At 43.5% G+C, this 27,528-nt stretch overlaps 1 protein-coding gene across 2 annotated transcripts in view; it reads left to right on the top strand.

Moving 5' to 3' along the window:
* The window catches only part of UBL3 (ubiquitin like 3), a 94,883-nt gene that overhangs the window by 4,805 nt on the left and 62,550 nt on the right, over positions 1 to 27,528 (top strand). Inside the window, exon 2 of one of the 2 annotated variants that reach the window (XM_056858516.1) lies at positions 23,886 to 23,916. In XM_056858516.1, coding sequence (XP_056714494.1) covers positions 23,890 to 23,916 — 27 coding nt within the window. In that variant the 5' untranslated portion in view covers positions 23,886 to 23,889. Of the gene's footprint in view, positions 1 to 23,848; positions 23,917 to 27,528 lie in introns of those variants that run through there. The other variant, XM_056858517.1, reaches the window with a different exon arrangement.

The raw sequence follows: 27,528 nt of genomic DNA, 5'->3' as shown, positions 1-27,528 counted from the left end.
TCTCAGAGAAAAGAAGCTCTGCTGTGTACTCAAATGGCCCTATGCAGTAGCATCCCTTCAGTTAGGGTGGCTAGCTCCAGTCTGGAAACTACTTAGAGGTTTTGGGGATGAAGCCTGAGGTGGGTGGGGTTTGGGGAGGGGAGGGACTTCAATGGCATATTAAGCCATGGAGTCCACCATCCAAAGCCGCCATTTTTCTCCAGGTAAACTAATCGCTGTTGCCTGGAGATCAGTTGTAATCCCAGGAGATCGCCGGCCACAACATGGAGGTTAAACCATACCACTATACAAACATGAGTCTATTTTATATACATTTATTAATGATAAACTCCATTTTATATATATAAGCTTTGAGCTTTTGTACAAATCTTATAACATAAAACATAAGCTTTGACAAGGTTTCGTGATTTTTCCTTGTTTCACTGTTGCTCCCTCAGAAGTCTGTTGCTTTAAATTCACAGGAGAATCTTAGCTGCTTATGAAGTCTTACTGATTCTTATCCCTAGGGGGCGAAAACGCATGGTCACTTTAGCCTCCTTTATTCCCTGTTTCAGCCAGGATTCAGCCCGGATTGAACACACGTTCGGTGAAACGCATGCGTTCGATCGTGGCTGAATCCTGGCTGAAACAGGGAATAAAGGAGGCTAAAGCGACCATGCGTTTTCACCCATAAAGCACAGTTTATCACATACGTTTACTTATCCTATATTCATTTATTTATTATACGAACAAAATAATATTATTATATTTACCCAATGTTATAAGATTTGTATATAAGCTCAAAGCTTATATATATGTAATGGAGTTTATCATTAATGAATGTATATAAAATAGACTCATGTTTGTATAGTGGTATTGGTTTCTATTGGTTTGTGTTCAGGTCTTTATATATTGATAGTGACCACATGGAGATTGGCAACCGTACATCGTGTGCTCAAAAGTACTACTGGATGCTCATTTAGAAACATGCTTGAGAATGTCCCTATTTCCACTGTTAACCTGACACCAAAGCTCTCCTGTTAGCTCTGTTCCAATCAGGAACCCAAAGTCAGAGTATGTTTTTAAGCCCCTACAGAAAAAAACAAAGGCCTTGTAATGCTTGTGCGGTGGCTAAGGTTGCCAACCTCCAGGTACTAGCTGGAGATCTCCTGCTATTACAACTGAGCTCCAGCCAATAGTTCACCTGGAGAAAATGGCCGCTTTGGCAATTGGACCCTCTGGCATTGAAGTCCCTCCCCTCCCCAAACCCCGCCCTCCTCAGGTGGCCAGGCAAGGAATATGGCCAATAGCTTCTGAGCCTAGCAAAGCATTGGGTTGGGCTGGTTAAGGTTACCAGCTCTGGGTGGGAAATTCCTGGAGATTTTGTGGGTGGAGCCTAGGGAGGGACGTCAGCAGGATATAATGCCATAGAGTCCACCTTACAAAGCTGCCATTTTCTCCAGGGAAACTGTAGCCAGGAGATCAGTTGTAATTCCAGGAGGTCTCCAGCCGCCACCTAGAGGTTGGCAACCCTAGCTGTATTACTGAGCTGTGGCCTGTGCCTTTGGAATCCTTAACTTTGGTGTGGTTATGGGGAAGTGGAAATGGTGAAGGAGAAGGGAGCTGAAAAGGCAGGAGTGGGCCCATCTGAGGAAGCAGAGGGAGAAGCTGCATTAGAAGTCAAGGGGAGAGGAAGTGCTCAAAACTAGGGGGATATCCTTCCTAGGGTTGCCTACCTCCAGGTACTAGCTGGAGATCTCCTGCTATTACAACTGATCTCCCACCGACAGAGATCAGTTCACCTGAAGAAAATGGCCACTTTGGCAATTGGACTCTATGGCATTGAAATCCCTCCCCTCCCCAAACCCTGCCCTCATCAGGCTCTGCCCCAAAAACCTCCTGCCGGTGGTGAAGAGGGACCTAGCAACCCCAATTCTTCCTCAATGGGAACTTAGATGCCTATGTGATCTGGGTAACCCTCTAGGCTTCCTTCTTTAGTCTCTATGGTCTTTACCTAGAGCATCATTATGTGGAGGCTATGTTTTTCCTGAGCCTGAATTCCTCAGAGGTGGGAAATTGGAGCTGGTAGGTTATTCCCTGCAATGTGCAGGTAAATGGGAGGCCTAACTGGACATCAGCCTAAGAGAGTAGGGTAAGGTTGCCAACCTCCAGGTGGTGGCTGGAGATATCCCATTATTACAATTGATTTCCAGTTGACAGAGATCCATTCACCTGGAGAAACCGGCCACTTTGGAAGGTGGACTCCATGGCATTGTACTCCATTGAAGTTCCTCCCCTCTCTAAATCCCACCCTTCCTAGGCTCCACCCCCAAAATCTCCAGGTACTTCCCATCCTGGAGCTGGCAACCCAAGAATATGGTGGAGATTGAAGGTGCGGTGGAACCTGACAAAAAAATAGAGAAGGCCCAACACATTTTCAGGGTCTATATGGCACCTTCCATGGTAGTAAAAGTAGGATTATTGACAATTTTCTGCCTTTTAAGAGTACACCCAGATCTGCCACCTAAAGGTAAGGGCCCTCACTCTGCCTAACAGTAAAGTTGGGCCTGACTTGAAAAGTGCCAGGCAAGCAAAAAGACAAAAAAAAACCCTCAGGCTTGTCAAGGACTAACTTACATATCCTGATAGTGCAGTAGATATATCTGTTAAGAATATGCACCTGAGATACAGGAGCATAGGGAGGTGTAGACGCCGATGTAATATTAATGGTCCCTTGCTTGAAACAAGCTCTGGTTCCCTATGGTGTATGAACGCAGGCACCCAGCTGAACTACAGTTTTTCATCTCAATTGCTAGGATTCTGTGCCTGGATTTAAACCATGGTTTATGAACCTAGTTTGTGGGAAGGAAACAATCTAGCTAGGCATGTACATTTGAATGCTACTGGGAACTGGAGTTTGTTTCAAACCAGTAATTTGTAGCCGTGTTCTATGCAAGAAGAGAGACATTAGTCTGCATACCTCAGTTTAACTAGAACCTGCTGTGATGTCTGACTACAGTCATGACATACTCAAAAATAAGACCCAGTGGGTTTAATGGGATCTATTCCTTAGGGTTGAAGATTAAAACGTTAGGGTTAAACTACTGATAATCCAGTACTTGAAGGGCTGTCACATAGAGGAGGGTGCCAAGTTGTTTTCTGTTGCCCCAGAAGGTCGGACCAAAAACAACAGGTTGAAATTAAATCAAAAGAGTTTCCGCCTAGACATTAGGAAGAATTTTCTAACAGTTAGAGTGGTTCCTCAGTGGAACAGGCTTCCTCAGGAGGTGGTAAGCTAGCCTTCCCTGGAAGTTTTTAAGAAGAGGTTAGATAGCCATCTGTTAGCAATGCTGATTCTATAACCTTAAGCAGATGATGAGAGGGAACACATCTTGGGCATCTTCTGGGCATGTAGTGGGGGTCACCGGGGGTGTGGGGGGGAGGTAGTTTAAATTTCCTACATTGTGCAGGGGTTTGGACTTGATGGCCCGTAGTCCCTTCCAACTCTATGATTCTATGATTTTATTCTATGATTCTACTTGTGATGCTAGGGTTCTCAGCTCCGTCATGCTATGGACATCTATCTCCCCCCCCCCCTGGAGTTTAAAGCTCCTGGGGAGGACAATTCTGATCAAGAGTTCAGCACAGAGGGAAAGAGTTACACCCTTCCTTCCCCAGCTTTGTAGCCACAGTTCATTGCATCTCTCACAACTCACCCCACAATTACTTTCTGAAGCAAAATTCACACCTGGGGATTTGCACCTAGACCCCCCATTGTGCCATGTATAGTTTGGCCCTTAGCCCTTCTGGTATTCAAAACTTTAGAGACCCTGGATCGTTTTGGAGAGGAAAGGGCACCAGAATATTCCAACCTAGAAGGAAAGCTACCTGGGCAGTAAGATGAAAAAGTCATATCTGAAGGGCAGTTGAAAAGGTAGTAGGAAGATCTGTTCTTGAGCCTCCATTGGATATATTATAAGCCGCAGACTTCCTACGGCTGGAACTTTACTCTCCACTTCTCCTCCCTGTTCGTTCAAACGGATCCATTTTTTGGAGGAGTCCAAATGACTTCTAGCTTATATGAACCTTCTGGAGCATCCAGACTGTACGTGCCAGTCTCCAGAAGGCTTGTGAGATAGAAATGGTTTGGGACTCTTTGCTGATCGTAGCTTCCTCTCTAATCGTGGTTTCCTCATTCCTACCATTCTGGGAAGCCTATTTTAATACATCATTAGTTTGCTTTCTTCCTGTAAAATTGTAGATATTGCACATCCTGTGTAAAACGAGGTAGTGAAAACAGTACTACACATTTAATTGGAGATCAGGCCCACCTCAGGTGGCAGATTTCGAAGTTGTTCCTGGAAGAAAGGTGGCGGTGGGGGACTCTGGGCTAGATTTTAAACTGCCATTTCCTGTTTAGGACAGTATAACTAAGTTGTTTTTTCTTTGTTAAGCACCAGATTGTCTTGGGCTTGTATTAACCATTGTCTTATATTTTCTGCTGCCACAATGTCATTCACTTAAATATTGTGATTGCTAAGTCATGTCTGCAAACATTTCAACCCCTACTATAGTATTTTAACTCAGCTCCTTAAACTCAAGGAATACACACACTAGATTTGACAAATTTGGGCTTCTTATTGACTGCTTTTTACTCTTGTCAAACAAAGGTCGGCAAACTAACCTTTGTCCAATGGGCATTCCAAGAATTTCTCTAAATTTCAGACAGCAAGAAAGGACTAGTCATCTTTCTGCTTAAACTAAGGCTACTACGTGGGTCTTTGCAATAGAGTCGCCATCTCCAGGTTTGGAAATTGCTGAAGATTTGGCAGTAGTGTGCAGGGAGGGTGGAGTCTAGGGAGGAGAAGGAACTCAGTGGGGATGTGATGCCACAGAGTCCACCCTCCAAAGCTTCCATTTCCACCAGGGGAACAGATCTCTGTACTCTGGTGATCAGTTGTAATTACATGAGAACTCCAGCCCCCATGTTGAGTTCGGTAACTACTCTTACAAGGAGTGGTATGTGTGCCCAGTTTCTAAAATATGCCTAGGCAGAGAACTGGAGTGGGTACCATTTGAAGGGTGACAGCTCTTTGTCATTAAGACAAAAATTAGGGCAAAGCTATTAATGTATTTAGTTGCTACACCAGCCAGCATGGTGTAGTGGTTAAGAGTGGTGGTTTGGAGCGGTGGAGTCTGATCTGGAGAACCGGGTTTGATTCCCCACTCCTCTACTAAACATTCACAACTATTAATGAACTTATTTGCTGTAGATGTTGCAAATGAAAGGATGGTTGCAGACTCAACCAGAGACCAAATTCTGAAGACCCAACTACATGTTACACTTTCCCAGGGTCTGTCTCTGGGTTGGGTCAATAGAAATGGTGTGGGAATTCAATGCTAACCCAACACATGTGGTTCCAATTTGGATTGGGAGGATAAGGTGGGAGGGCTTAGGCTTCCCCTCCCCTTTCCCTGATCTGAAACAGGCTCAGGGAGCCATTCTTTGCTCCACTGTGGAAACTTGATATGTAACCCATAAGTACACATGTATGTTTCTCCAACAAGGCAAATAGCAGCTGCCTGGACTGTTTCAGATTGGCGAAACAGCAGGAGGGGAAAGGCTGAAGCCCCTCTCCACATACATGATGGTCCCAGTCCAAACTGAGCCCCCACGCGTCTGGAAATTGAGTTTTGGGAATGAAAGTCCCAGATCTCAGTGGGACTAGGGGATGAATCCAGGAAAAGCTTACCACATCAATAGTCCCTCATACTTATAAATAAGTTATAGCAGAGTGATATAGTAGGATAATATGTCTTAGGGAAGAATGAAAAATCATAAAAACAAAGAAAGTGAGAGCAAAATTTCAAAAGAAATAAAGATGGAACCATTATCATGTTGTAATCTAAGTGAGGGAATGAACAGGAATAGAAAGGACATTGGCAATTAGAAAACTATAAATAAGATGTTTATGTTTGAAGAGTTCCAGTTATAACTGAAAATATATTGTAGGAACTTGAGTAAGGAGGAAATGAAATTTATGAATCTGAGTTCTTAAACAGAAATCTTGTGAGGGAGAAAACACCCTGTTGACAGCAGGGCCTGTTTTAGCAAATTCTATTTGGAAAATTAATAGTCTAAAGTCAGTGAAATAACTGTATTTGAAAAGCATAAAAGGCTGTTCATATACCCCCTGAAGCTAAGAACATAAAATTCAAGGACAGAGTGACATAAAGGTATGTGGGAAAAGAAATATGAGGGGGAAATTATACATATTTTTAAATACAGTAAAGAAAACATTGCAGCTATGTTTTAACAAATGCTGGCCACCGTTGAATGATATTTATCCAACCCAAACTGATCTTCAAAGAAATTTTGAAGTGAATCCATAAAATAAGTTCAAATGCCAATATCTGCTACCAGCATCATACCAAATATGAATACTATAATAACGATTTTAACTAATAAAATGAAAATATGGTAGAATACCTCTGAAAATCAATTATATGCATTTGAATCCCTTCAGTCTTCTTGCATTTGTGTTTTCCTCTGGTTCAAGAGCTCTTAGGCAACCCAAAAGCCTGTTCTGTTGGTGGTACATTCCATTGGTGGTACACACTACAGGAACGTATCAACATCAGTGGAATAGACTGGTAGAATGCAGCACTCAAAATGTCCTTCCTACACATTGCTTCCTTCACTGTTCATTGAATAGCACTATACACATAGTGGAATAGCACTATAAACCACATTGCTTCCTTTACTGTTTTTCTTTCCTTATACATGTCTATTGAAGTCTTGAAATGTATAAGGAAAGACGAACAATAAAGGAAGCAATTTGCTTTACAGTGTTATCCTAAGCAGAGCCCATTGACCTCAACGAGCATGTAAAGAACCAGTTTGGTTTACAGTGCTGTTAGGGTTGCCAACCTCCAGGTAGTAGCTGGAGATCTCCTGTTATTACAACTGATCTCCAGCCGATAGAGATCAGTTCACCTGGAGAAAATGGCTGCTTTGGCAATTGGACTCTAGGGCATTGAAGTCCCTCCCCTCTCCGAACCCCACCCTCCTCAGACTCTACCCCAAAAACCTCCCGCCGGTGTCGAAGAGGGACCTGGCAACCCTAAGTGCTGTCCCAAACAGAGCCCATTGACTTCAGTGGACATGTATAAGGAAGAAAGAACAGTGAAGGAAGCGAAGTGATTTATAGTGCTATCCCAAGTGGAGGCCATTGACTTCAGTGGACGTGTGTTAACTCTGCAATTTTTGCAGTCTCTGTTTTGCACCTTCTGCTGTCATTAACAGTTTGTTGCGTACAGGCAGGTCTGAGTCTCCACTTTCCACACAGCAATGTATCAGTGCTGAAGGAAGCAGAGCCTGACGCGTATTTTACTCTTGCCGGGAGGGGCCAGCAGCTCCTCAATAAGCACAGAAACGGTACACTCACCATTCAGGAACAAGGTCACAGACCGCTCCTCACCCTTAAGGTCTTGGCTGCAGGCCATGGGTTTCTTCGAAGTTCAACAGCACGGCAAACAGGACTCCAAATGAAGCTTCTCAAGATAAGGGTGAGAAGAGATAAATCTCAGACGAGGTTGTCCGAGACAGCCGGCATGCAATAACATTTGCTCCCACGAGGCGCTCAACGGTCAGTCTTGCTTATATTGTCTTTGTGACTCTCCAGGTGTTTCAGCTCAACAGTCGGCTTCAGATTCTGATTCCTCCTGCGCCAACTTACTCATTTGTCCAAAAGCCAAGCCGACTTTCTCCTTTGCTGCAGTGCCATTCTACCTTTTACTCTTCTTCTCTCCACTGGTGGAGGAGACCCTGAAGGTGAAAGGCTTTCTCTTCCCTGTTCCCTTGTTTCAGACAGCCAGTCTTCTGGCTCAGAGGCCCCGTCTTGCGGTTCTGGTGTTATCTCTTCAGAGGGAGTGAGGGCTTGTTCTGCCGCCTCCTCTTCTTCTGAAGAGTAACTCTCAGGCTGACTCACGACACAGTTCCATCCTAAGCAGAGTAAGCCCTTCTAAGCCCATTGACTTTAATAGACATGTGTAACTCTGCTTAGGATTGCGCTGTTAAAGACTGTGGAAGGTGCAAAAAAACCATTGCAAAGGAATCAATAAACAGTGCTGTAGAACACTGCATAGAGCACATTATTTTGGTTTCTGTTTTGAGAGAACAAGGTTTTTGCAAGGGCAAAGGGGGTGAGACACTTTAGCAATGAAGAATGGATGAATCACAGATGAGAAACAGGAAAATATATATTATGTTTTTTTAAAATGTACAGTCGACATGGATGAGATGTAATATTAGAGGACCTGGGGAAAGACATGAAGGTGAAAAAGAATTTGTAGATATGATCGAGGAATGACAGAAATATCGGTACCAAACACAAGTGATGAAGAACATTACAGTTCAATCTGCATCCTTTCAACTGTTTCAAAGGCCTGCAGAAGCAACAGAAGAAATGACCCTAATGTGAAAAAAGTCATTGCTAAACTGAAAGAAGGTTTTTTTTATTACTGTAGATATTCACGAATGTTTTAAAAGATTTATTTTGAAGTGTGTATAAAATACAGAAAGCAACACCTTAATGAAATAACAGTAATGTTGCCCTGTATGTACTTTCCAAAGTCTGCACATTTTTCCTCCATTTTAGTCTCATAGCTACCCGGTGAGGTACATGAGAGAGCGATTGGCCCAAGGCCACCCAGCAAATTTCCATGGCAGAAAGGGAACTTGAACCTGGGATTCCCTGATACTAATCCAACACTCTAACCTCTGCACTGGCTACTGGCTAATATTTCTGCTACTGCCAAAGTAAAACAGTTCACTAGATGTTGCTCATGGAATTCAGTTGTCCTGCCTATGTGCTTTGAGTAGGGTTGCCAACCTCCAGGTAGTAGCTGGACATCACCTGCTATTACAACTGATCTCCAGCTGATAGAGATCAGTTCACCTGGAGAAAATGGCTGTTTTGGCAATTGGACTCTGGCATTGAAGTCCCCCCTCCCCAAACTCCGCCCTCCTCAGGCTCCACCCCAAATACCTCCCACCGGTGGCGGAGAGGGACCTGGCAATCCTAGCTTTGAGCCCTGAACAGCACTCTTTGATTTCTAAAATGCCTAGGATGTGCGCTTTTCCAAAGCTCATGAAAACTCAAAATTTGGTATGAGGTAGTGGTTCAGTGGTAGAGCCGAAGGTCCTGCGTTCAATCCCATCTCCTCCAGGTAAAGGAAAGAGGTGGTAGGTGATGTGAAAGATCTCTACCTGAGATCCTGGAGAGCAGCTGCCAGTCACAATAGACAATACTGACCTTTATAGATCAATGTTCTGATTCATGTATATGCTTGAGTCGAAGCATCTCTTCTGATGGGAAGGTGGAAACTAATGGAATATGGGTAATGAGGAGAGCAGTTCACAAAGAGACGAGCATCTAAAATTATAACCAACATAAACTCCAAAGGTTTAACAGGAACATAGTGTTATATAACCGCACAAACAATTAACAACAAGCAATTAAGTACATAACTAATTAGCTCTTGAAGCAATGCCCCAAATGCAAATAAAATAAAAAGGGATTCTACTTACCATCAATTTGCCTGTAATAGAATAGTTGACCGTCATATACCTTATTACCCTACTAACATAGATCTATGCAGGAAATACTAAGATGCTATCTCGTGCCAAAACAGTACTTGCTGGGAATTCTGAAAGTGGAAAAGCAGTTTTTAAAAAGAATTGCATGCATTATGAAGCTAGCTGAAGTTCAGCTGCTTAATATGAACTGTGAGACCATTAATCTTCTTGAGAGGAGAAGGAAGTTCAAGCTGTAATGCAAAGTCCTGTTCATATGCCCCCCTAAAACCCCAGATGAAGAGGTAAACATCTGCTAATGGGTTTTTAAGAGAAAGGTAAAAGTCATTAATAACACTTGAAGACTGCCACCAATAAAATCCAAGCAGAGTGAAAAAGGCCTAGACCAATAAATTTTTGTTGCTGTTATCATCACCACTCATTAAGGATGGTGTTGTTGAAGGGAAGGCAAGCTTTACAGAGAAGAGAAGAGATAATATATGGTTCAAAATCAAGAGTTATTATGAGGTTGTTACAAATGCAGGGGTTGATCTAGTTGAGTAAACAAGTTTCTCACATTTAGGGCTAACCATGGCTGATTTATAACAGCACACTTAATGGAAATTAAGAGCACAACCCTATAGCCAGCTGGTAAACTGCTTAGCATAGCAACTAGGTTTCACACTTGGAGGTATATCACCTTAGCGACCCAGTAGTGTAAACCCTTTGTCAGTGCAGTTGTGCGCTGGCACAGAAGCCAGCAATGGGGAATGCCAGAGTCATGCCAGGGGAGGAACAGTGCCTCATTGGTATCTTAAGTCCCTGGGCCCATGTCCTATAGGCAAAAATATTGTGTGTGTTAAGTACTGTCAAGTCACTTTTGACTTATGGTGATGCTATGAATTAATGTCCTCCAAAACATCTTATTGTTAACATCCTTGTTCAGGTCTTGCAAACTGAACACTGTGGTTTCCTTTATACGCTTTGCCAAAACAGCTATGGATAACAACAAATATTGATTCAACATATTGTTAACACTGTTCGGCTCAGAATCCTCACCAATTAATCCAGCTGAGGACACAAACACCAACCTGAATCTTTCATACCTCCAACTGAAGATGCGAGCTTCCTTCCCATATGTATCTGCTGTGCATTGGCTCAACAACTCTTCTTCCTATAAATGTTGTTAGCAGTGTATACCTGGAGGAGGGGGGTATGAGGTTAGTATGTGCAATGCATAATGTACACTCCCCTTGGAGATATACTGGCAGGACACCACTGCAATATCTGTGAAATATCATGCTGGCTTATTTCTGCATGTTGGTGGGGAAAATGGGAGCATGACCACATTTAAGGATGATGGATACCTTTAAAGGTAAAGGTCCCCTGTGCAAGCACCAGGTCATTCCTGACCCATGGGGTGACATCACATCCTGACGTTTTCTAGGCAAACTTTGTTTATGGGGTGGTTTGCCATTGCCTTCCCCAGTCATCTTCCCTTTACCCCCAGCAAGCTGGGTACTCATTTGACCGACCTCGGAAGGATGGAAAGCTGAGTCAACCTTGAGCCGGCTACCTGAAACCAACTTCCGCTGGGATCGAACTCAGGTCGTGAGCAGAACTTGGGACTGCAGTACTGCAGCTCAACACTCTGCGCCACGGGGCTCTTATGGATACCATGGACAGCCAAACAACAACAACAAATCAGTGGGTTCTAGATCAAATCAAGCCTGAACTGACCCTAGAAGCTAAAATGACCAAACGGAGGCTATCGTATTTTGGTCACATTATGAGAAGACAGCCCTGACCTGGATGGCCCAGGCTAGCCTGATCTCGTCAGATCTCAGAAGCTAAGCAGGGTCAGTCCTGGTTAGTATTTGGATGGGAGACCACCAAGGAATACCAGGGTTGCTGTGCAGAGGAAGGGGCACTGGCAAACCACCTCTGTTAGTCTCTTGCCATGAAAACCCCAAAAGGGGTCGCCATAAGTCGGCTGCGACTTGACAGCACTTTACACACACACATGAGAAGACAAGAGTCACAGGAAAAGACAGTTATGCTAGGAAAAGTTGAGGGCAGCAGGAAAAGAGGAAGACCCACAAGAGATGGATTGACTCAATCAAGGAAGCCACCGCCCTCAATTTGCAAGATCTGAACACGGCTGTTAAAGTTAGGACGTTTTGGAGGACTTTGATTCATAGGGTTGCCATGAGTCGGAAGTGACTTGACGGCACTTAATACACACACTCACAAATCACTCTAACTCTTATTCCTGCTGGCCAAGCACTCATGATGCCTTTTGCCTTGCAAGCTCAGAGGCCCAAATAGAGATTGCAGACAGTGTTTCAGTGCATCTCCCTATAAGAGAAGGGTAAGTATTGGCCCAATGATTACACTATTTTCTTCTTGGCCAGATATTACCCCTCCATGAATTAACTGGCAGATTTTTAAAAACCCCAGTTGAACAGAGAGTCTGCCCATGTGGAAAGGCAAACAGAAACACTTGTGTGTGTGTGTTAAATGCCGTCAAGTCACTTCCGACTCATGGCGACCCCATGAATCAAAGTCCTCCAAAATATCCTGTCTTTGACAGCCTTGCTCAGATCTTGCAAATTGAGGGATGTGGCTGCCTTGATTGAGTCAATCCATCTCTTGTTGGGTCTTCCTCTTTTCCTGCTACCCTCAACTTTTCCTAGCATGACTGTCTTTTGCAGTGACTCTTGTCTACTCATAATGTGACCAAAATACGATAGCCTCAGTTTAGTCATTTTAGCTTCTAGGGTCAGTTCAGGCTTGATTTGATCTAGAACCCACTGATTTGTTTTTGGGCAGTCCACAGTATCCGTAACACTCTCCTCCAACACCACATTTCAAAGGAATCTACTTTCTTCCTATCAGCTTTCTTCAGAAACACTTATCAATTTTTTATTCAGTTGTGATTTATATTCTTTTATAAAATCTTCTTTGATTACTTAATTTATTCCACTTTCCTGTATGTTCTGATGACTACCGCTTAATCTATCTGCTGTCTGGTAATGATAAGGCTGTTACTCTAGAAGTAGTTTACTACTTAACAGCCACTTTGAAGATACGCTGAAAGTTATAATCACGTTACGCCTAAACGCTCATTTGCATACAGGCACTTTTTGCACCGGAACTGGATGACACTATGTCCTCCAACAGATTCATCCCACCATGTGAGAACCCCCAAGAGAGAGAAAGAGGTACAGGAAAGAGTGCCTTTCCAGAAAGAACACAACCTGAGCACGTCAGCATGCCATTCAGGATGAGCAAGTGTACATTTTAGAGAGCCCCACCCACACTGGCACCTGTTTCCTTGCCTCAACCCCCCCCCACAGCTGCCATTTCCTTCTCCCTGAGCTTTCTTGAGCTCCACAACCAGAAGGTCTTTTCTTTTTTTTTAATGAAAGCTGGGGATTTGGAGGGACTAGAATATTGCAGAAATAAATGGTTACAATGTTATTGCACAGGAGTGCAATAGCAGTTACCAAATTAAAATACAAACCCTCAAAAGCCCTCTGGTGGTGTGGAAGGGGAACAATGCAGAGAATGTGGTGGCTGATGGAGGAAAATGCACACAAAACCGCTATGTGGATTCTCTGTTGCCAGGGCATGAGCCTTGCCATTCACGACAGAGATGGCAGGAAAGCAGAAGAATCCTTGCTAGCTGGATGCAGCTTAGTTTTGGTATTTTTTTGCATGCCCAATTATGTCAGTTTAAGCTTGTCCATGAACACTGCAATTCCCTGAGGGGGAAAAGTATTGCATTTGCTCTGTAGGAATATTTCATTTCTGTGCACAGTATATGACGTCGCTGCAGAGCAGACACAGAACGGTTAGCTATAGGTTGTCAAACAATACAACCAAACAAACACTGCAACCTGACAAACACAAGATTGCAGTGCTGCATTATCATCATTTAAGAAAACATGTGCAGGCTCATAAAAAAGTATCGAACCCAGGCCTTCAGTACAGAGAGATATTTATGGCAGCATTTCTCATTAAATGGTTTTGTGAGGGAGTACCCTCTGTGACTTTCAGATATACTGCCAGTGACAAAAGAATGCAGAGATAGGCAAGTGTGTGTAGAATTAATCTTTTGTTTCATTTGGAATCTGTGCAGCTCATAATTAGACTTTAAGAATAAATTACAAAGGTGGGCTGATGCTATTAAAAGATATTGGAAATCCTAGCAAGCTCAAATATTGCTGTTAAAAACAGGTAAGGAGATATTTCAAAGATCATCTTTTGACTTTACAGCAATCAGTATATGTAAGCACAAAATGAAGAAATGAAACCTGATTGGTGAATATTGCATCACTACTGATACCTTAAAGAGAAATCTACCAGGAAAGTTATAGTGTGATAGTAAAAATGGTTTAGTTACAGTTACTTGAATCAAACTTTGTTATATCTATGCAATTCTTCTCTGCATTTCATGCTAATATTTCCCCTTTCTGGATTTCTTTTCCTTTAAAAAAAATCTAAAAGAAAGGAGGGTATTCAGTAAAGTAAAACGGGGTTATTCAGAGTTTCATATAGTAACAACATTCATCTTTGGGAAGTCTTTGTTGATTGTCTTTGGTATCTATAGTAATAACGTAAAGGAATGAAAATGGTGGTGTTCCCATATCCAAGAGAACACTAAACTATTGTCTTATTGCATACAGGCCGTGGTCTAATGGTTGCAAACAGTTTTCTGAACAACAGAAAATGGTATCCATGTGTCAGATGACCTCTTCAGTCAATTATACAGCAAAATTTATAAATGCTTCTCATTCAGTCAGAGGTGCAGGAAGAGTGTGAAGAACTATGGCAAAAATAGCTCCAGTTCCAACATGTGTGTGGTTTTATGTTTAGTGTCCAGCAATATTTGTATCCAGATATGTACTCTCAAAGAGCCAACCAGCTGGTGGAAAAGGAAGTACAAGCCCCCTTTGACCCCCAACCCCCCCTGCTGTGCTGGTGATCATGGGATCTGTATGTAAAGCCATATTGGAGGAGGAGGAGGAGGAGGAGAAGAAGAGTAGGCTTTTATATGCTGACTTTCTCTACCACTTAAAAATCAAACCTGCTTACAATCACCTTCCCCTCCCCACAACAGACACCTTGTAAGGTAGGTGAAGCTGAGAGAGCTCTAAGAGAGCTGTGACTAGCCCAAGGTCACGCAGCTGGCTTCATGTGTGGGAGTGGGGAAACGAACCCAATTCACCAGATTAGCATCTGCCGCTCATGTGGGGGAGTGGGGAATCAAACCTGGTTCTCCAGATCAGAGTCCACCACTCTTAACCACTACACCATGCTTGAGGGAAATTGCAGGCAAGATTGAATTAAATATCTGGTTGGATCCAACCCATTATATTTTAGCTCCTGACTGATTGAAACCCAAGGCCTACAGAGGCACCAAACAGTCACTTTAGAAGAAAATAATAAAAATCCTCCCACTTTCCCCCTTCTTCCAGTGATTTCACAGGCCCTAATGGGCTCCCAGATGGTTGGTAATACTGTACAACATTACTTCGTCATACTAGTCCCAGTCCTCAAGGACAGGTAATTACAAAGACACCTGCAAGTCTCTTGTGTAGTCCAAAAGAAAACTTATCAGAGCAGAACAAAAGCTGTTCTAAACTTTCCATTACAGAATGAAACTGAATCCACAGAAAGTTCACTGAAGCCTTAAATCGTGGCATTAATGGGGCTACTCTAATGTCCATTTCTAGTTTGTGTCCTAGTAAACTGATTGGCAGGCTGATCCCATATAGACCAAACCAAAACAGAAATCCAGTGGCACCTTAAAAACTAGCAACATCTATTCCAGTAGGAGCTTTTGGGAGTCAGAGCTCACTTCTTCAGATACAGTGGAAAGAAAAACATTTCCCTCATTTTTAGAAAAAATTACAGGAGGAGAGGGGGAAAGAGGGAGGAGTTGAGCAGAGAGAAAGCCTAGTATAATAAATCCAATGAGATTCTTTATCTGGGGACATGAAGTGTAGTTATATAAAGTCCATGCATTTTTAAGGGACTTTTATGGCCTGGAAATAATTTTTTAAGATGCCTAGAATAAAGTTTATCTTAATGGGGTCAGTTTGCTAATCTCATGTCAATATCCTGGTAATTATGTGGCCAAGGAGGAAAAGAAGGAAGTAGAGGTGAACAAGAGGAAATGAAGCAGGAATCAGTGAGGGGGGGATTTCCTTTGGTCACCCACTTCTTGTGCTTTCAATGTAAACCAACAAGATTACCAACTGCTTTTTAACAAATGTTAAATGTTACGCGCAGCCTCGAGGCAAAGAAGTTGTGATAGGTGCAGTATGTCGGTGCCAGCAGAAAGCTACTGACCTGAAGAAAATGTCAGTAGTTGAATTGGCTGCAGATCAAGCAGTACACAGATATATCCAAGAAGCCCTTTGTGAAGATGAGAAGAGATGGCAGCATGTGAAAGGAGTACTTGGTTTGTTTTGCATAAAAATGTCTCATTTCTCTAGGGAAGGGATAAGCAGGTAGTGGTCTTCAAGAATCTGCTGGTGCTGTAGGGGGTTGAGGGCGCAGGTTGCATACATAGAGCATTCCCAGGTAAGTATTAGAAGAGAGGAATGGGCCTCCAAAAACCAGCACTACAAGTTTTACTGAATGTTAGTTCATAGGTACCACCAGATGACCCTTCAAGCAATTGACAGCTTAACAGGGGTCAGATCCACGGTGGCCAGGAGCAGCACAGCCAACGCTGCTTTCTCAGAGGCTCCCTAGCTGCTGTAGAAAAAGGCTTAAAAATACAGAAAATGGGGGGGGGATCCCCTGTTGCCTCCAATGGGGCTGCACCATCAAAAAAGGTGGCTCAGCACCGCCACAGTGTGAGGGGGAGTTACTGGAGTAAAAGGGGTGAGGAAGCTCCTCCCGCAGGAATGCCCCTCCACACCGGCATGCATCCAGCATGGGTGTAATGGCAGCGTGCTCCAGCAGCACCTGGGTGCTGGCATGTTTGCCCCCACACCAGCGTAGGTGCCACCTTATTCCATTATTCCTTATTCCAAGGTGGCACCTACACTGGCGCGGGGTCACGCCAACTCCTAAGGAGCTTCACCCCCCCCTTCAGGAATGGGCTTAAAACGTAGTCATAACAAATACATCTGTTCAACTGCTTTTCAGGAATTTATATGTTTACTTTTTGAAAGTGCTCATTTGTGAATGAGATACAGCCAAGTATTTTCTCTTTCGAAACACTCACATTTAAATTCTCTTTTAACATTACCATTGCCTGAGGAGTGGAACAAATTTTGAAGGATACCTCTTGATTTGCCATAGAATGTTTCTGCTAAGTGCAGCTTATGGAAATATCAACTAAGGTGTTTGTTCTTGCATTGCTTGACAAATGACAATATTGAAGGAAGATGAAAAGGTGCCTGTGACTACCATGTTTTCATTTTTGTTCACTGGGAAGGGTTAACCGTCTATTCCCTCTGAACAGATTATAGAAATGATCATGAATTAAACATTCAAGAACAGAAAGGGGTGAGTGGGTAGGTTTACCATCATCAATCCATGGCTGCCATCTACGTACTTACAGCGCAGTCCTAGACAAATTTTTATCTTTCAAAGTCCACTAAAGTCAATGAACATAGACGGGTGTAAGTCTGCTTACGTTGTAGCTCTGCCTGCCAATGCTTCCTTGGATGAGGAAGAGACGGAGGAAGCCAGACCCAGCCCTTGGAGGGTGCAGGAAGACCCACCAGACAAGGTAGACACTCCATCTGGTGCAGAAGGGAAGTCTCAGGATGAGGTCGGCATGGCGTGCCCTGAGTCTCACAGCCCAGGTTCCGAGGCTGAAACAGAAGATCTGCAGCCACAAGCCTCACCTCCAGGGTCGCCAGAGTCTTTGGAATGCCAGAGAAGGTGGACTTGGAGAGAGGCGCAGGAGCAACACCATAGCACGTGGTTGGCACCCAGCACCAGCCAACCTCTCTGCCTGTGAGCTTGAGTCACCACAGGATCAGGGCTAACAGCCCCAGAGGCTGCTCAGCCAGGGTTGAGCGGCACCTGTCTGTGGATGACTCAGCCAGTGTTGAGGAATTGCACCTGCTCCTGATAAAAAGAGACAGAGCAGCAGCAGAAGAGTTGGTTTTTATTTGACTTTCTCTCCCACTTAAGGAAGAATCAAACCGGCTTACAATCACCTCCCCTCTCCCTCCCCACAACAGACAACCTGTGAGGTAGGTGGGGCTAAGAGTGTGTGACTAGTCCAAGGTCACCGAGATGACTTCATGTATAGGAGCAGGGAAACAAATCCAGACCACGAGATTAGCCTCTGCCGCTCATATGGAGGAGAGGGGGAATCAAACCCGGTTCTCCAGATCAGACCCCACTGCTCCAAACCACCACTCTTAACCTCTACACCACGTGTGTAGTGAACCAGCGTGGAAGCAACTTGTCCACAACCCTTGTGTATCTGCTGTTGCTCTGCTCCTTAGAACTCTGTGTGCTTGACCTTTGGACAGCATAGCATTTGGTCTTTGCTGCTTAGATTTATCCCTGACCTTTGGACAGTGACCTGGCTTGTGCTTTCTGGATTCACCCTCCTGTTTTGATGCTTGAACTTGTGTGCTGACCCTGGACTGTGCCTTGGACTACGCTGTTTGTTGCCCCAGTTGCCTGCCTGAACCCGGACACCTTAGAATTGCAGTGTCAGAGCAACTGATACAGCACACGGGGCATTCCACAAACCTGTCAAATCAATGGTCATAAGCCACCCTTCAGTCTCATCACTATCACATTGTACTGCATTAACAGATGATGGAATAATGCAGACAGAAAGTCCCACCAAATAAGAATTTCCCCTCACACTCTTCTTCAAGATGTTCGGGATCTTATGGAATAGTGGTTAGAGCGCTGAACTAGGACTGGGGGACAGATGGATTCAAATAATCAATATGGCTATGGAGCTCATTGGTTGACCTTGGTCCAACCACTCTCTCACCATGACCTACCTCAGTGGCACTAATGATGTTTATGATGGAGAACTGTTGAAAAATAATACAAAACGCCATGAATAGTAGCATCATCAAAGTCATTTGGATTTATTCCTAACGTCTACTCTGCTTTTGACAAGCAAATGCCTACTGGAGCATCCTTCCACTCCTTCAAGCATTCTAACAAAAGGAGATGGCAATGTTTCCTCTTGAACGAACGGCATTCCTGCTTCTACCGCACCAACCTGTACTTCACAACGAATCACATCTGCTACGATTTAAAATCTGGCAAACATAATGCATGCTTTGTATTGAAATCTCCTAGCGACACAAGGGCATACTTTCAGGCAGCTCAAATGGATAATTCTTGCACTGTTATTTTTATTTAGAATATATTTATTGATTTTATTTATTGATGAGATTTGTATGCCACCTTTGAGCCCAATCAGGGTCATCCATGCAGCCAATGGTTAAAACAAAGCTTTGTAAAAACACATCATAAAAACAATTAAAACTAAAACTAAAGTACACATGTAAGAGCAAAACTAAAGTACGTGTATAAGAACACATAAAACAGTGACTAAAATATAGGGCAGGAAGATGGGTTATTGAGGGAACACCAGAAAAAAAACGAAGTCTTCTGATCAGTAGGTTGTTGTTTTCTACATCAGTCACATCTGATCAAGATATGTATATGAGCAAGAACAAATCAGAAGTTCCATCATATTCAAACTGATTTTCTTATTTAACAGGGTATATGTAATATTTGCTGTTCTTGAGGTTTACTTATTCATTGGACATAATGGGATGTATCTTCAGCTAAGTGACAGCAATAAAGCAAATCTTACAATAAAAACATCTGGTATATCTCATACCTGGAGACAATGCAATAACGTGGAAAAAATAAAGGGATCACCGAAGAACTGTTTAATAACCTCTGCTCACTAGAAGACTTTACAGTGAGCATTTAAGCAACCGTTTGTCCACTGATCATACACATAAATGACACACCGTCATTTTCGCTGGGTCATGACACCTTCAAGCAGTGCTGCTGCCTTCAAGCTCACTTGCAGGTCTATGAATGGAGAAATCCACAACAAACCCTGGATCTCACAAACTCTGGGCAGATGCCTGTGCAGGATGTGCTGTAAGCCTATGATAGGTTTTCCCAGATTAAGCCTCTATACACTGAACAAGACATTCAAATGAGCCCATTAAAGCTACTGCTCTGGAGTCATCTGAAGATGACAGTGATACAGAAGAAAAATACATAGAAGAAGAATATCCACGTTAGTGTTGACTTCAAATTTGAGTTGGAACAGCTTGTCTTAAACGTGTTCCATAAACATTTGTCATTTTGCTCAATACTATTAAAGTAAGAGAAAACACCATAAAACTTTCCACTTGAAACAAATACGTTGCCAAAAAATTGGCTGATGATTGTTTTTGTATTTAAAGGCTTAGAGCTGCCAAACAGTGGGCTATTACTCATCTAAAGACAAAGGAGCTTATTGCAGTAACTGTTTAGTCACTGAAAAATCCAAACTGGCTTCATCTGTACTGAGATACCAGTGCTTACTTATCTTGTTCATAGGGTTGCCAACCTCCAGGTACTAGCTGGAGATCTCCTGCTATTACAACTGATTTCCAGCCGATAGAGATCTGTTCACCTGGAGAAAATGGCTGCTTTGGCAATTGGACTCTATGGCACTGAAGTCCCTCCCCTCCCCAAGCTCCACCCTCCTTAGGCTCCACCTGGCAGCCCTACTTGTTCATCATGGTGACCATTTTTAAAGATGGCAGCCAAATGCCTAGATTAGAAAAGCTTGTTTGCAGACTAACAGCATACATGTGTGTTTGGGATGGTGAATTTGGCAGGATTCCAAGTAAAAATCATGTAGATCCAGCACATCCAGTCGATATTTTTGCACATGGTAGTGCTACCAAACACTGGATCCATGATGTTCATCATACAGTTTGTGGATGCAAATATGAGCTGTAATTTGGTGGTAGATTTAAGAGGCCCCCACATAACAATCATGAAAATCTGGGTATATCTGGTTTTTAGTTTTCCCATCAAAACTGAAAACCGTAGCGTGAAATATTAATATGTTTACTTCATCTATATCCACTTCTCCCCCCAATGGGGACCCAAATGGCTTACAGCATTCTCCACTTTATCCTCCCAACAGGATTGTAGGTGGTTAGGCTGAGAGATAACGATTCGCCCAAGGTCACCTAGCAAGCTTCCATGGCAGAATGGGGATTCCAACCTTGGTCTCCCAGATTCTGGATCCTGCACTCTAATACACCACACTGGCTCTCAGGATTTATAAATCTATGAAACATGGACATGTTCCTTTATTTCTGAAAGACAAATGATGTCCCTCCTCCCTGGTAATCAGCTTATCGCTTTAAAAGGGTTTTTGGATACCATGGCTTATAAATGGTTGGAAGATGTCTTCACAGCTAAAGGGGCCAAACAAAGTGCGAACAGTATTTTTCATAATGTTTTCAAACTTAATATATCGGTGGGAATACATAGAAAGTGCGAACAGTATGTTTTATAACATTTTCAAACTCTTAATACATTGCTGGGAATACAAGTGCGGTAACCCCCATTCTTACACTTGGAAATGAAGCACATTTTATGACAATTTCCCTGGAGACAGGATATAAAAAGCACCCTTGGTGCTCCAAACCGAATGAAGAAAAGCATCACATCAACAGATTATCACTTCTAGAAGCTTTAATGCCCCCAATGACCTTTCTGAAAACAAACACACGAAGATAACCCATCTACTTCTATGTCTCTGACTCAAATGCAAACATCCTGGCTTTGTCGGCCACCCCTTGTATAAACGGGGTCTTGTGTGTGTGTTAAGTGCCATCAAGTCGCTTCCGACTCATGGCGACCCTATGAACGAAAGTCCTCCAAAATGTCCTAACTTTGACAGCCTTGCTCAGATCTTGCAAACTGAAGGCTGATGCTTCCTTTATTGAGTCAATCCACCTCTGTAGAGATTTATGAAACTTAATTAATTGGCAGCAGGGCATACCCTTGCCATTTTAATATTGGTTCCACAGAACCCTGATTCTTGCCATATTGAAATATTGGTCATAAGTTCACTGGCCAAAGTTCACTGATTGTATAGTGACCTCCTTACCTCAGTAACCTTAAAGGGATAAGCTTCGGGTAATCCAATCATTCTATGTAACAGACAGCCAGTTTGCTCAAAGGATGCTGGTTTCAAGATAGAATGTATCATTGTCTTTCTTTCCTTTTGATCTCATTAATTGTGGTATGCCTTGCCTAAGTTCCATTGTGTGATCACTGACTGACCTTTACTATCCACTGTAACATTCCTTAATAAAACTGAGAAATCACTGGGGCAATTCAGATTGATCTCTGGAACTCAAGACACTGTAAGCGTCTTCCCTCAAAGCACCGTGCGTGCTTTCCCCAAGGCACTTTCGGGGTGCCTTCCCTTCACACCTCTTGTTGGGTCTTCCTCTTTTCCTGGTCTTTAATCAGTGCTTGGCATGCAGAAGGTCCCAGGTTCAATCCCCGGCATCTCCAGTTAAAGGAACCAGGCAAGTAAGTGATGGGAAAGACCTCAGCCTGAGACCCTGGAGTGCCGCTGCCAGTCTGAGTAGACAATACTGACTTTGATGGACCAAGGGTCTGGTTCAGTATAAGGCAGCTTCATGTGTTCATTGGTCTTGCCCACCAATTAGAACGCAGTAGTTTTTCCAAGTGGGAGACACATGGGGCTGCTGGCATACGGGGCTGAAGGGTACAAGAGAAAGGGCAAGCCCTGTGTCGCTCTGTTGCGCAAGTCAGCAATTCCCTTATCTCCTTGTCAGGGCGTGCAGTCGCCTTCCTTGCAGCAGCGGGGAGTTTCCCATCCGTAGCAACAGCTGCCGAAGGCGGTCCCCTAACAACCGCAGCGGCCGCAAGGCAAAGGCCGCCGCCGCCGCGTCGCCTTTCCCGCGAGGCTCGCCGCCTCGGAACTGCAACTCCCATGATGCCGCGCGGCGACGCGTGAGCCGCTCTGTACGCGGCGGAACTGCAACTCCCATGATGCCGCGCGGCGACGCGTGGGCGGGAGCCGCTCTTTACGCGTCGGGGGGGAGGAAGCGAACGGGAGGCGGAGCTAAAGGGAAGGGGGGGCGGGGGTGTTGGGTCCGTCTTCCCCCTGCCGTGTCCCCTTTTCTCAGCTCGGCGCAGACGCCATGTTGGTTGGAAAGGAAGATGACAAGAGGCGGCTGCGGTAGTGGCGGCGGCGGGCGAGGCGTCCCCGAGAGCGGCCGGCTCTGAGGAAAGGGCTCCCTCTCTCTCCCCCCCACCCCTTCCCTCCTCGCCTACTTTTCCGCTCCGGGGGCTGAGCGGCTCCGTCGTGTCAGTTGTGGGGACGGGGGAGGGGGGGTTCCGCCAACCGTCTTCTGAGGGAGCCCCCGGGAAGAGGAGGAGGAGGAGGCGGAGGAAGGGCGGCGGCGATGAGAGCAGCGAGCTGAGGCGAAGAAGCGGCCGCTGCTGCTACCCCGAGAGGCGACTGCGGTTTAAATCCCCCCCTTGAGCTGCTGCTGCTGCAGTTTGAGGGGGGAGGGTGTTAATTGTTTTGCACCCCCCTTTCTTTCCCGGTTCTCTCCCTCCCCCCCCCCCCTGTCTTTTTTGGGAATGGGGGACTCAACGTCGCAAAGCCTCTAAAGAAGGGCCCGGAAGAGGACGAGAAGCGCAGCCCCGGCCTCTTCCAAGCTCCTTATCTCACTTTTACTTCGGGAGGATTGAGGGGGGGGGGAAAGGAGGAGGAGAAAAGCCCGACCACTTCGGGTCCAGATCCGGAGGAGGAAGGCAGGCAGGCAGGAGGTCGCTTTGCTTTGGTCTGCCTGTCGCGCGTCTTTAAATGAGGTGACTCGGACGCAGAACTATCCTCTGAATCATCCTGGCCATTCATTATTGGCCTGGGCTGGAGAGGAAGAGCGGCAGAGCGGCGGGGGCAGAAGCCGCCGCACCACTCATGCCCTTGTGTACTTCTGCCTGGTCTACCTGGTGGTGTTGGTGCTGCTGACGGGTCTGCTGCCATCTCTGGTCTCCCTGGTGGTTCCTTTGCTGATCGAGCCAATTGACGCCGGTTCCTCCTGGGTTTTTCCTCCCCGGCCCCAACAGTTTTCCTTGCTGCGGGTCAGCTACTTTTATTGTGGGGACAAACAAAACAACAACTCAGAACTTGAACAGACGCCGAAGACTGGTTGGTTGGAAGATCTCTTGGCTGTATGCTCTTGGCTGGCTTATAAAAAAAAAAAATTCTTTTTCTCTGTATTTGAAACCGTCAGGGTGATTTCAAGATGTCCAGCAGTGTCCCGTCTGATATGGTAAGTCCACGGTTGGCTTTGTTTTCAGGAGTACAGTGTGGGAGAACTTTGTGAGCAGAATAGATCTGTAAGAAGAACGTTATTGGAATGAATTCATCTCTTCTGCTGTGTAATGTTATAAAATGCTTTAGGCTCTAATATGGGCAAAATATATATTATTTAAAATGAAATCAGTACTAACTTTTAAATCTGCAGTTACTTACCTGAAACCAGTTGAAGTCTTACCACCTTCCTGCTTTTCCCATTCCTCCTTTTTAACTATTTGGTTCTAATGGAACAATTAATGCCATTGGACAGTTTTGTAAGGCTTGCCGATTTATGCAGTGTAAAAAGCTGCAGACAATAATTGTTCTTAGCACTTCTTTTCAAGGACAATCCTACTGCCTATGGTAGGCTGTTCTTAAACCAATATTGGATATCTCAGATTAGGAAAACCCAGCAGTGGTCTATCTAGACATGTTTTGAAATCCGAGCAAAAAGAGTTGAAAGCTTAGCTTTAGAAAGATACCACCTACAGGTATATGTAAAAACAAACAAGTTGATATCTGTCAGATATTTCTAAACTCCAGAGCTACTTTCCTTCTGTGTATTACAGAAAAAAATACCTTTGGGTTTTTCATATTCAAGCATAAACTTGGCGTTATGTTACTGCTGTGCCGTGCCACTTAAGGATAATTGGTTATGGTTTCTGAGTACTGATGTGCCAGTCATGCTTTGTATATGTAGCTAATTAGGCTTTTCAGGCCATAGTCCATGTTTGGCATTAAGATGTTTTTCCTTTGGCTCTACACAACAGGAAAAGTGTAATTTGTGACAAAGGCACTAGTATAATAACAGTTTAAACGCTGTGTATAAAGTCTTCTGCTCAAAGTTTAATAAGAATTGTGGGGGGAAATGGCCTAAGAAAACAAAAAAACGTACTCATGATTCTAAGATCAAATTCTTTTGTCAGATTTGTCTCGGGGTTATGGCAAATCATCAGCTATGGTAGTTCTGCAGTTTCCTTGTAATCTTTCTTTAGCCTTGAAATCATGAACGTTGGTGAAATTGCTTTTTAAAATATGTTATGTGTTAACTAAAGACTATTTGTGTGATCTAGACAAAGAAAAGTTATTTTACCTCCCAGGGAATTTCAGTAGTAAAGTTAAAAAAATGCTTCAGTGGAACTTCAAAATATTTTACTTTGACTGAATGACATTCTATTACTTGTAGGAAACTGTAGATATAATTGAAGCCTAACTGAAGCTATTTTCTGTTGTGATGACATTTTTGTTCCCTGTTGTGATCCTTTGGGGTGGGTAGATTAGATATTTATTAGGCTGTGTCTTCATTTGTCTCTTGAAAATTGGCAGTTTGCATGTCCATCACGTCATCCTATTATTGAAAGGTGGGATGTCATTTAAAAAATGAATAGTTTTAAAATCAGTATTTTCCCCACATAGGGTTAAATGTCAGTGGAAACAAATAAGTTGCTAAGGTTAGTGTGAAAATGTCTTGCAGTGCAGCAGTTAAAACAGTTTTTAAATCTTACAGCATTTCAGGCCTGTGTAAGAGTCTGAACATAACTGAGTTCTGGTCCTTGAAGGTAAAACAGGCCAATCCATATCCTAACAGATGATCCATATAATGTGAGGAAAGCAAGCCATGGGCATCCTGGTTATGTCACGTGCACAGGAACAGGTCCAATATGACACAATGCCAGAGGTTTTTATAGGACATTCAGTATTAGAAACTATCCCTTTGTTTAGTATGAAATATTGATGTTTGGCTATCCATACTTCATCTAAAATATAAAAATGGGATACAACTTCAGTATGCTGGAAGCTTTGATCTTTTATTTCAACCACATTTGATATCCTCTCTTAACTACTGTCATTTACTCACTAAATATTTCAAAACATTAGTCCTAAAGCTATTACCATAATAATCCTATGTCCTTTGCATGCCATTAACATATCATGATAGCTTCAAACTAGATTCCAAACATACCAAGTGTGTCATGTACTGTTGATGCAGCAAAGGATGTTGCACAAGATTAAGTCCTAATAAACATTTGAGAATTTTATTTTTCCCCATGAATTTCAGTATAGTTTCTGAAAGCAGATAATAAAAGAGAAACAAGGACATTTTCGTGATGTAATTGAGCTTTCCAGGAACTGGAAGGATTTTGCTAGTCCCTTTGTTCATGCACTTTGGAAAATGCTGCTTCTCCAGATAAAGCGAATCTCTAGAAATTTAGTCTTTTTTTGTTTTAGTTCATTGGTATATAAAGGTGGGAAGTTGCTCATCCGTTAAATGAGGGGAATGTATATCAGACTGAGAGAAACCCATTTAATTTTAGGAAAATCTGAAGAGTGCTTTAAGTATGAGCTGGAGGTCCAACTTTATAGGAAGCAGATTTTATAGGGCGATCCTAAGTAGGTCTACACAGACTCCTACTCCGGTCTGCTCTGTGGGGCTTACTCCCTGGAAGGTGCTTTTAGGATTGCACTGCAAATTACTTTCCAATTGCACTAACCAATTTTGGCATAATCTAGGCAAGTGACCCTAAATTGTCAATCAAGAGTCTGTAGGCTGTAGTTTCCTTAGTTTGTTGGATATATCCATCACCCCTTAAATCCACATTAGTACACATATCCTCTTCTTTTTCTGTGATTCCAACTGCTTTATAATCCTGTACAATGTTTTAGTCTTGAGTGCCACTACTACGCTCTACAGCTGAACCAGTGTGGTGTAGTGGTTAAGAGTGGCAGATTCAAATCTGGTGAACTGGGTTTGTTTCTCCACTCCTACACATGAAGCCTGCTGGGTGACCTTGGGCTAGTCATAGTTCTCTCTTAACTCTCTCAACCTCACCTACCTCAATAGGTTTCTGTTGTGGAAAGAGGAAGGGAAGACGATTGTAAGCCGGTTTGAGACTTCTTAAAGGTAGAGCAAATTGGGGGTCTAAAAACCAACTCTTCTTCTGGTCAACTGCTAAGCTGGATCCATTCCGAACTCAATATAAGGTTTTGGTTTTGTCCTTTAAAGCTCTGCATGGTTTGCAAGTGCGATATTTGCAGGACTGTCTTCTCCCATATGTTCCTGACTGGGAGTTAAGATCACGGCGAGATGCCTCCTGACTGTCCCATCAATTAAAGATGCTTATTTGGTGGGTACATGTGAGAGAACCTTTTCCGTAGCTGCCCCACAATTATGGAACAACCTTCCTAGGGAAGGTGTGCCTGGTCCCCTCATTGTCAATCTCCAGAAGGCAGTCGAAGGCAGCTTTATTTAGGAGCTGCATTTTGATTAGTTTACTTTTATTATTGGCAGCCCTAATTGGAGTTTTTAAACTTGACTTTAATGGGTTTTATAATAGTTGCTTTTATGATGTTTTTATATTGTAAGCTGTGTTGAGTTCCTCAAGGGGAAAAGGCAGCTAATAAACGTTTTAATTAAATAAAATAAACAGACATGTGCCTTGATATCTGAAGAAGTGAGCTGTGACTCATGAAAACTCACACCCTGTCACACATTTTGTTAGTCTTTAAGGTGCTATTGAACTTTTGCTCTTTTCTACTGAAACATGTGCCTTGTAATATCTTTGTGACAAGAAAATCCTCCATGCCT

Source organism: Euleptes europaea, chromosome 12 (genome assembly GCF_029931775.1).
Source record: "Euleptes europaea isolate rEulEur1 chromosome 12, rEulEur1.hap1, whole genome shotgun sequence".
Classification (NCBI taxonomy): Eukaryota; Metazoa; Chordata; class Lepidosauria; order Squamata; family Sphaerodactylidae; genus Euleptes; species Euleptes europaea.
Note: the sequence above shows the minus strand (reverse complement) of the source record. Positions and strands in the feature narration are given on the sequence as shown.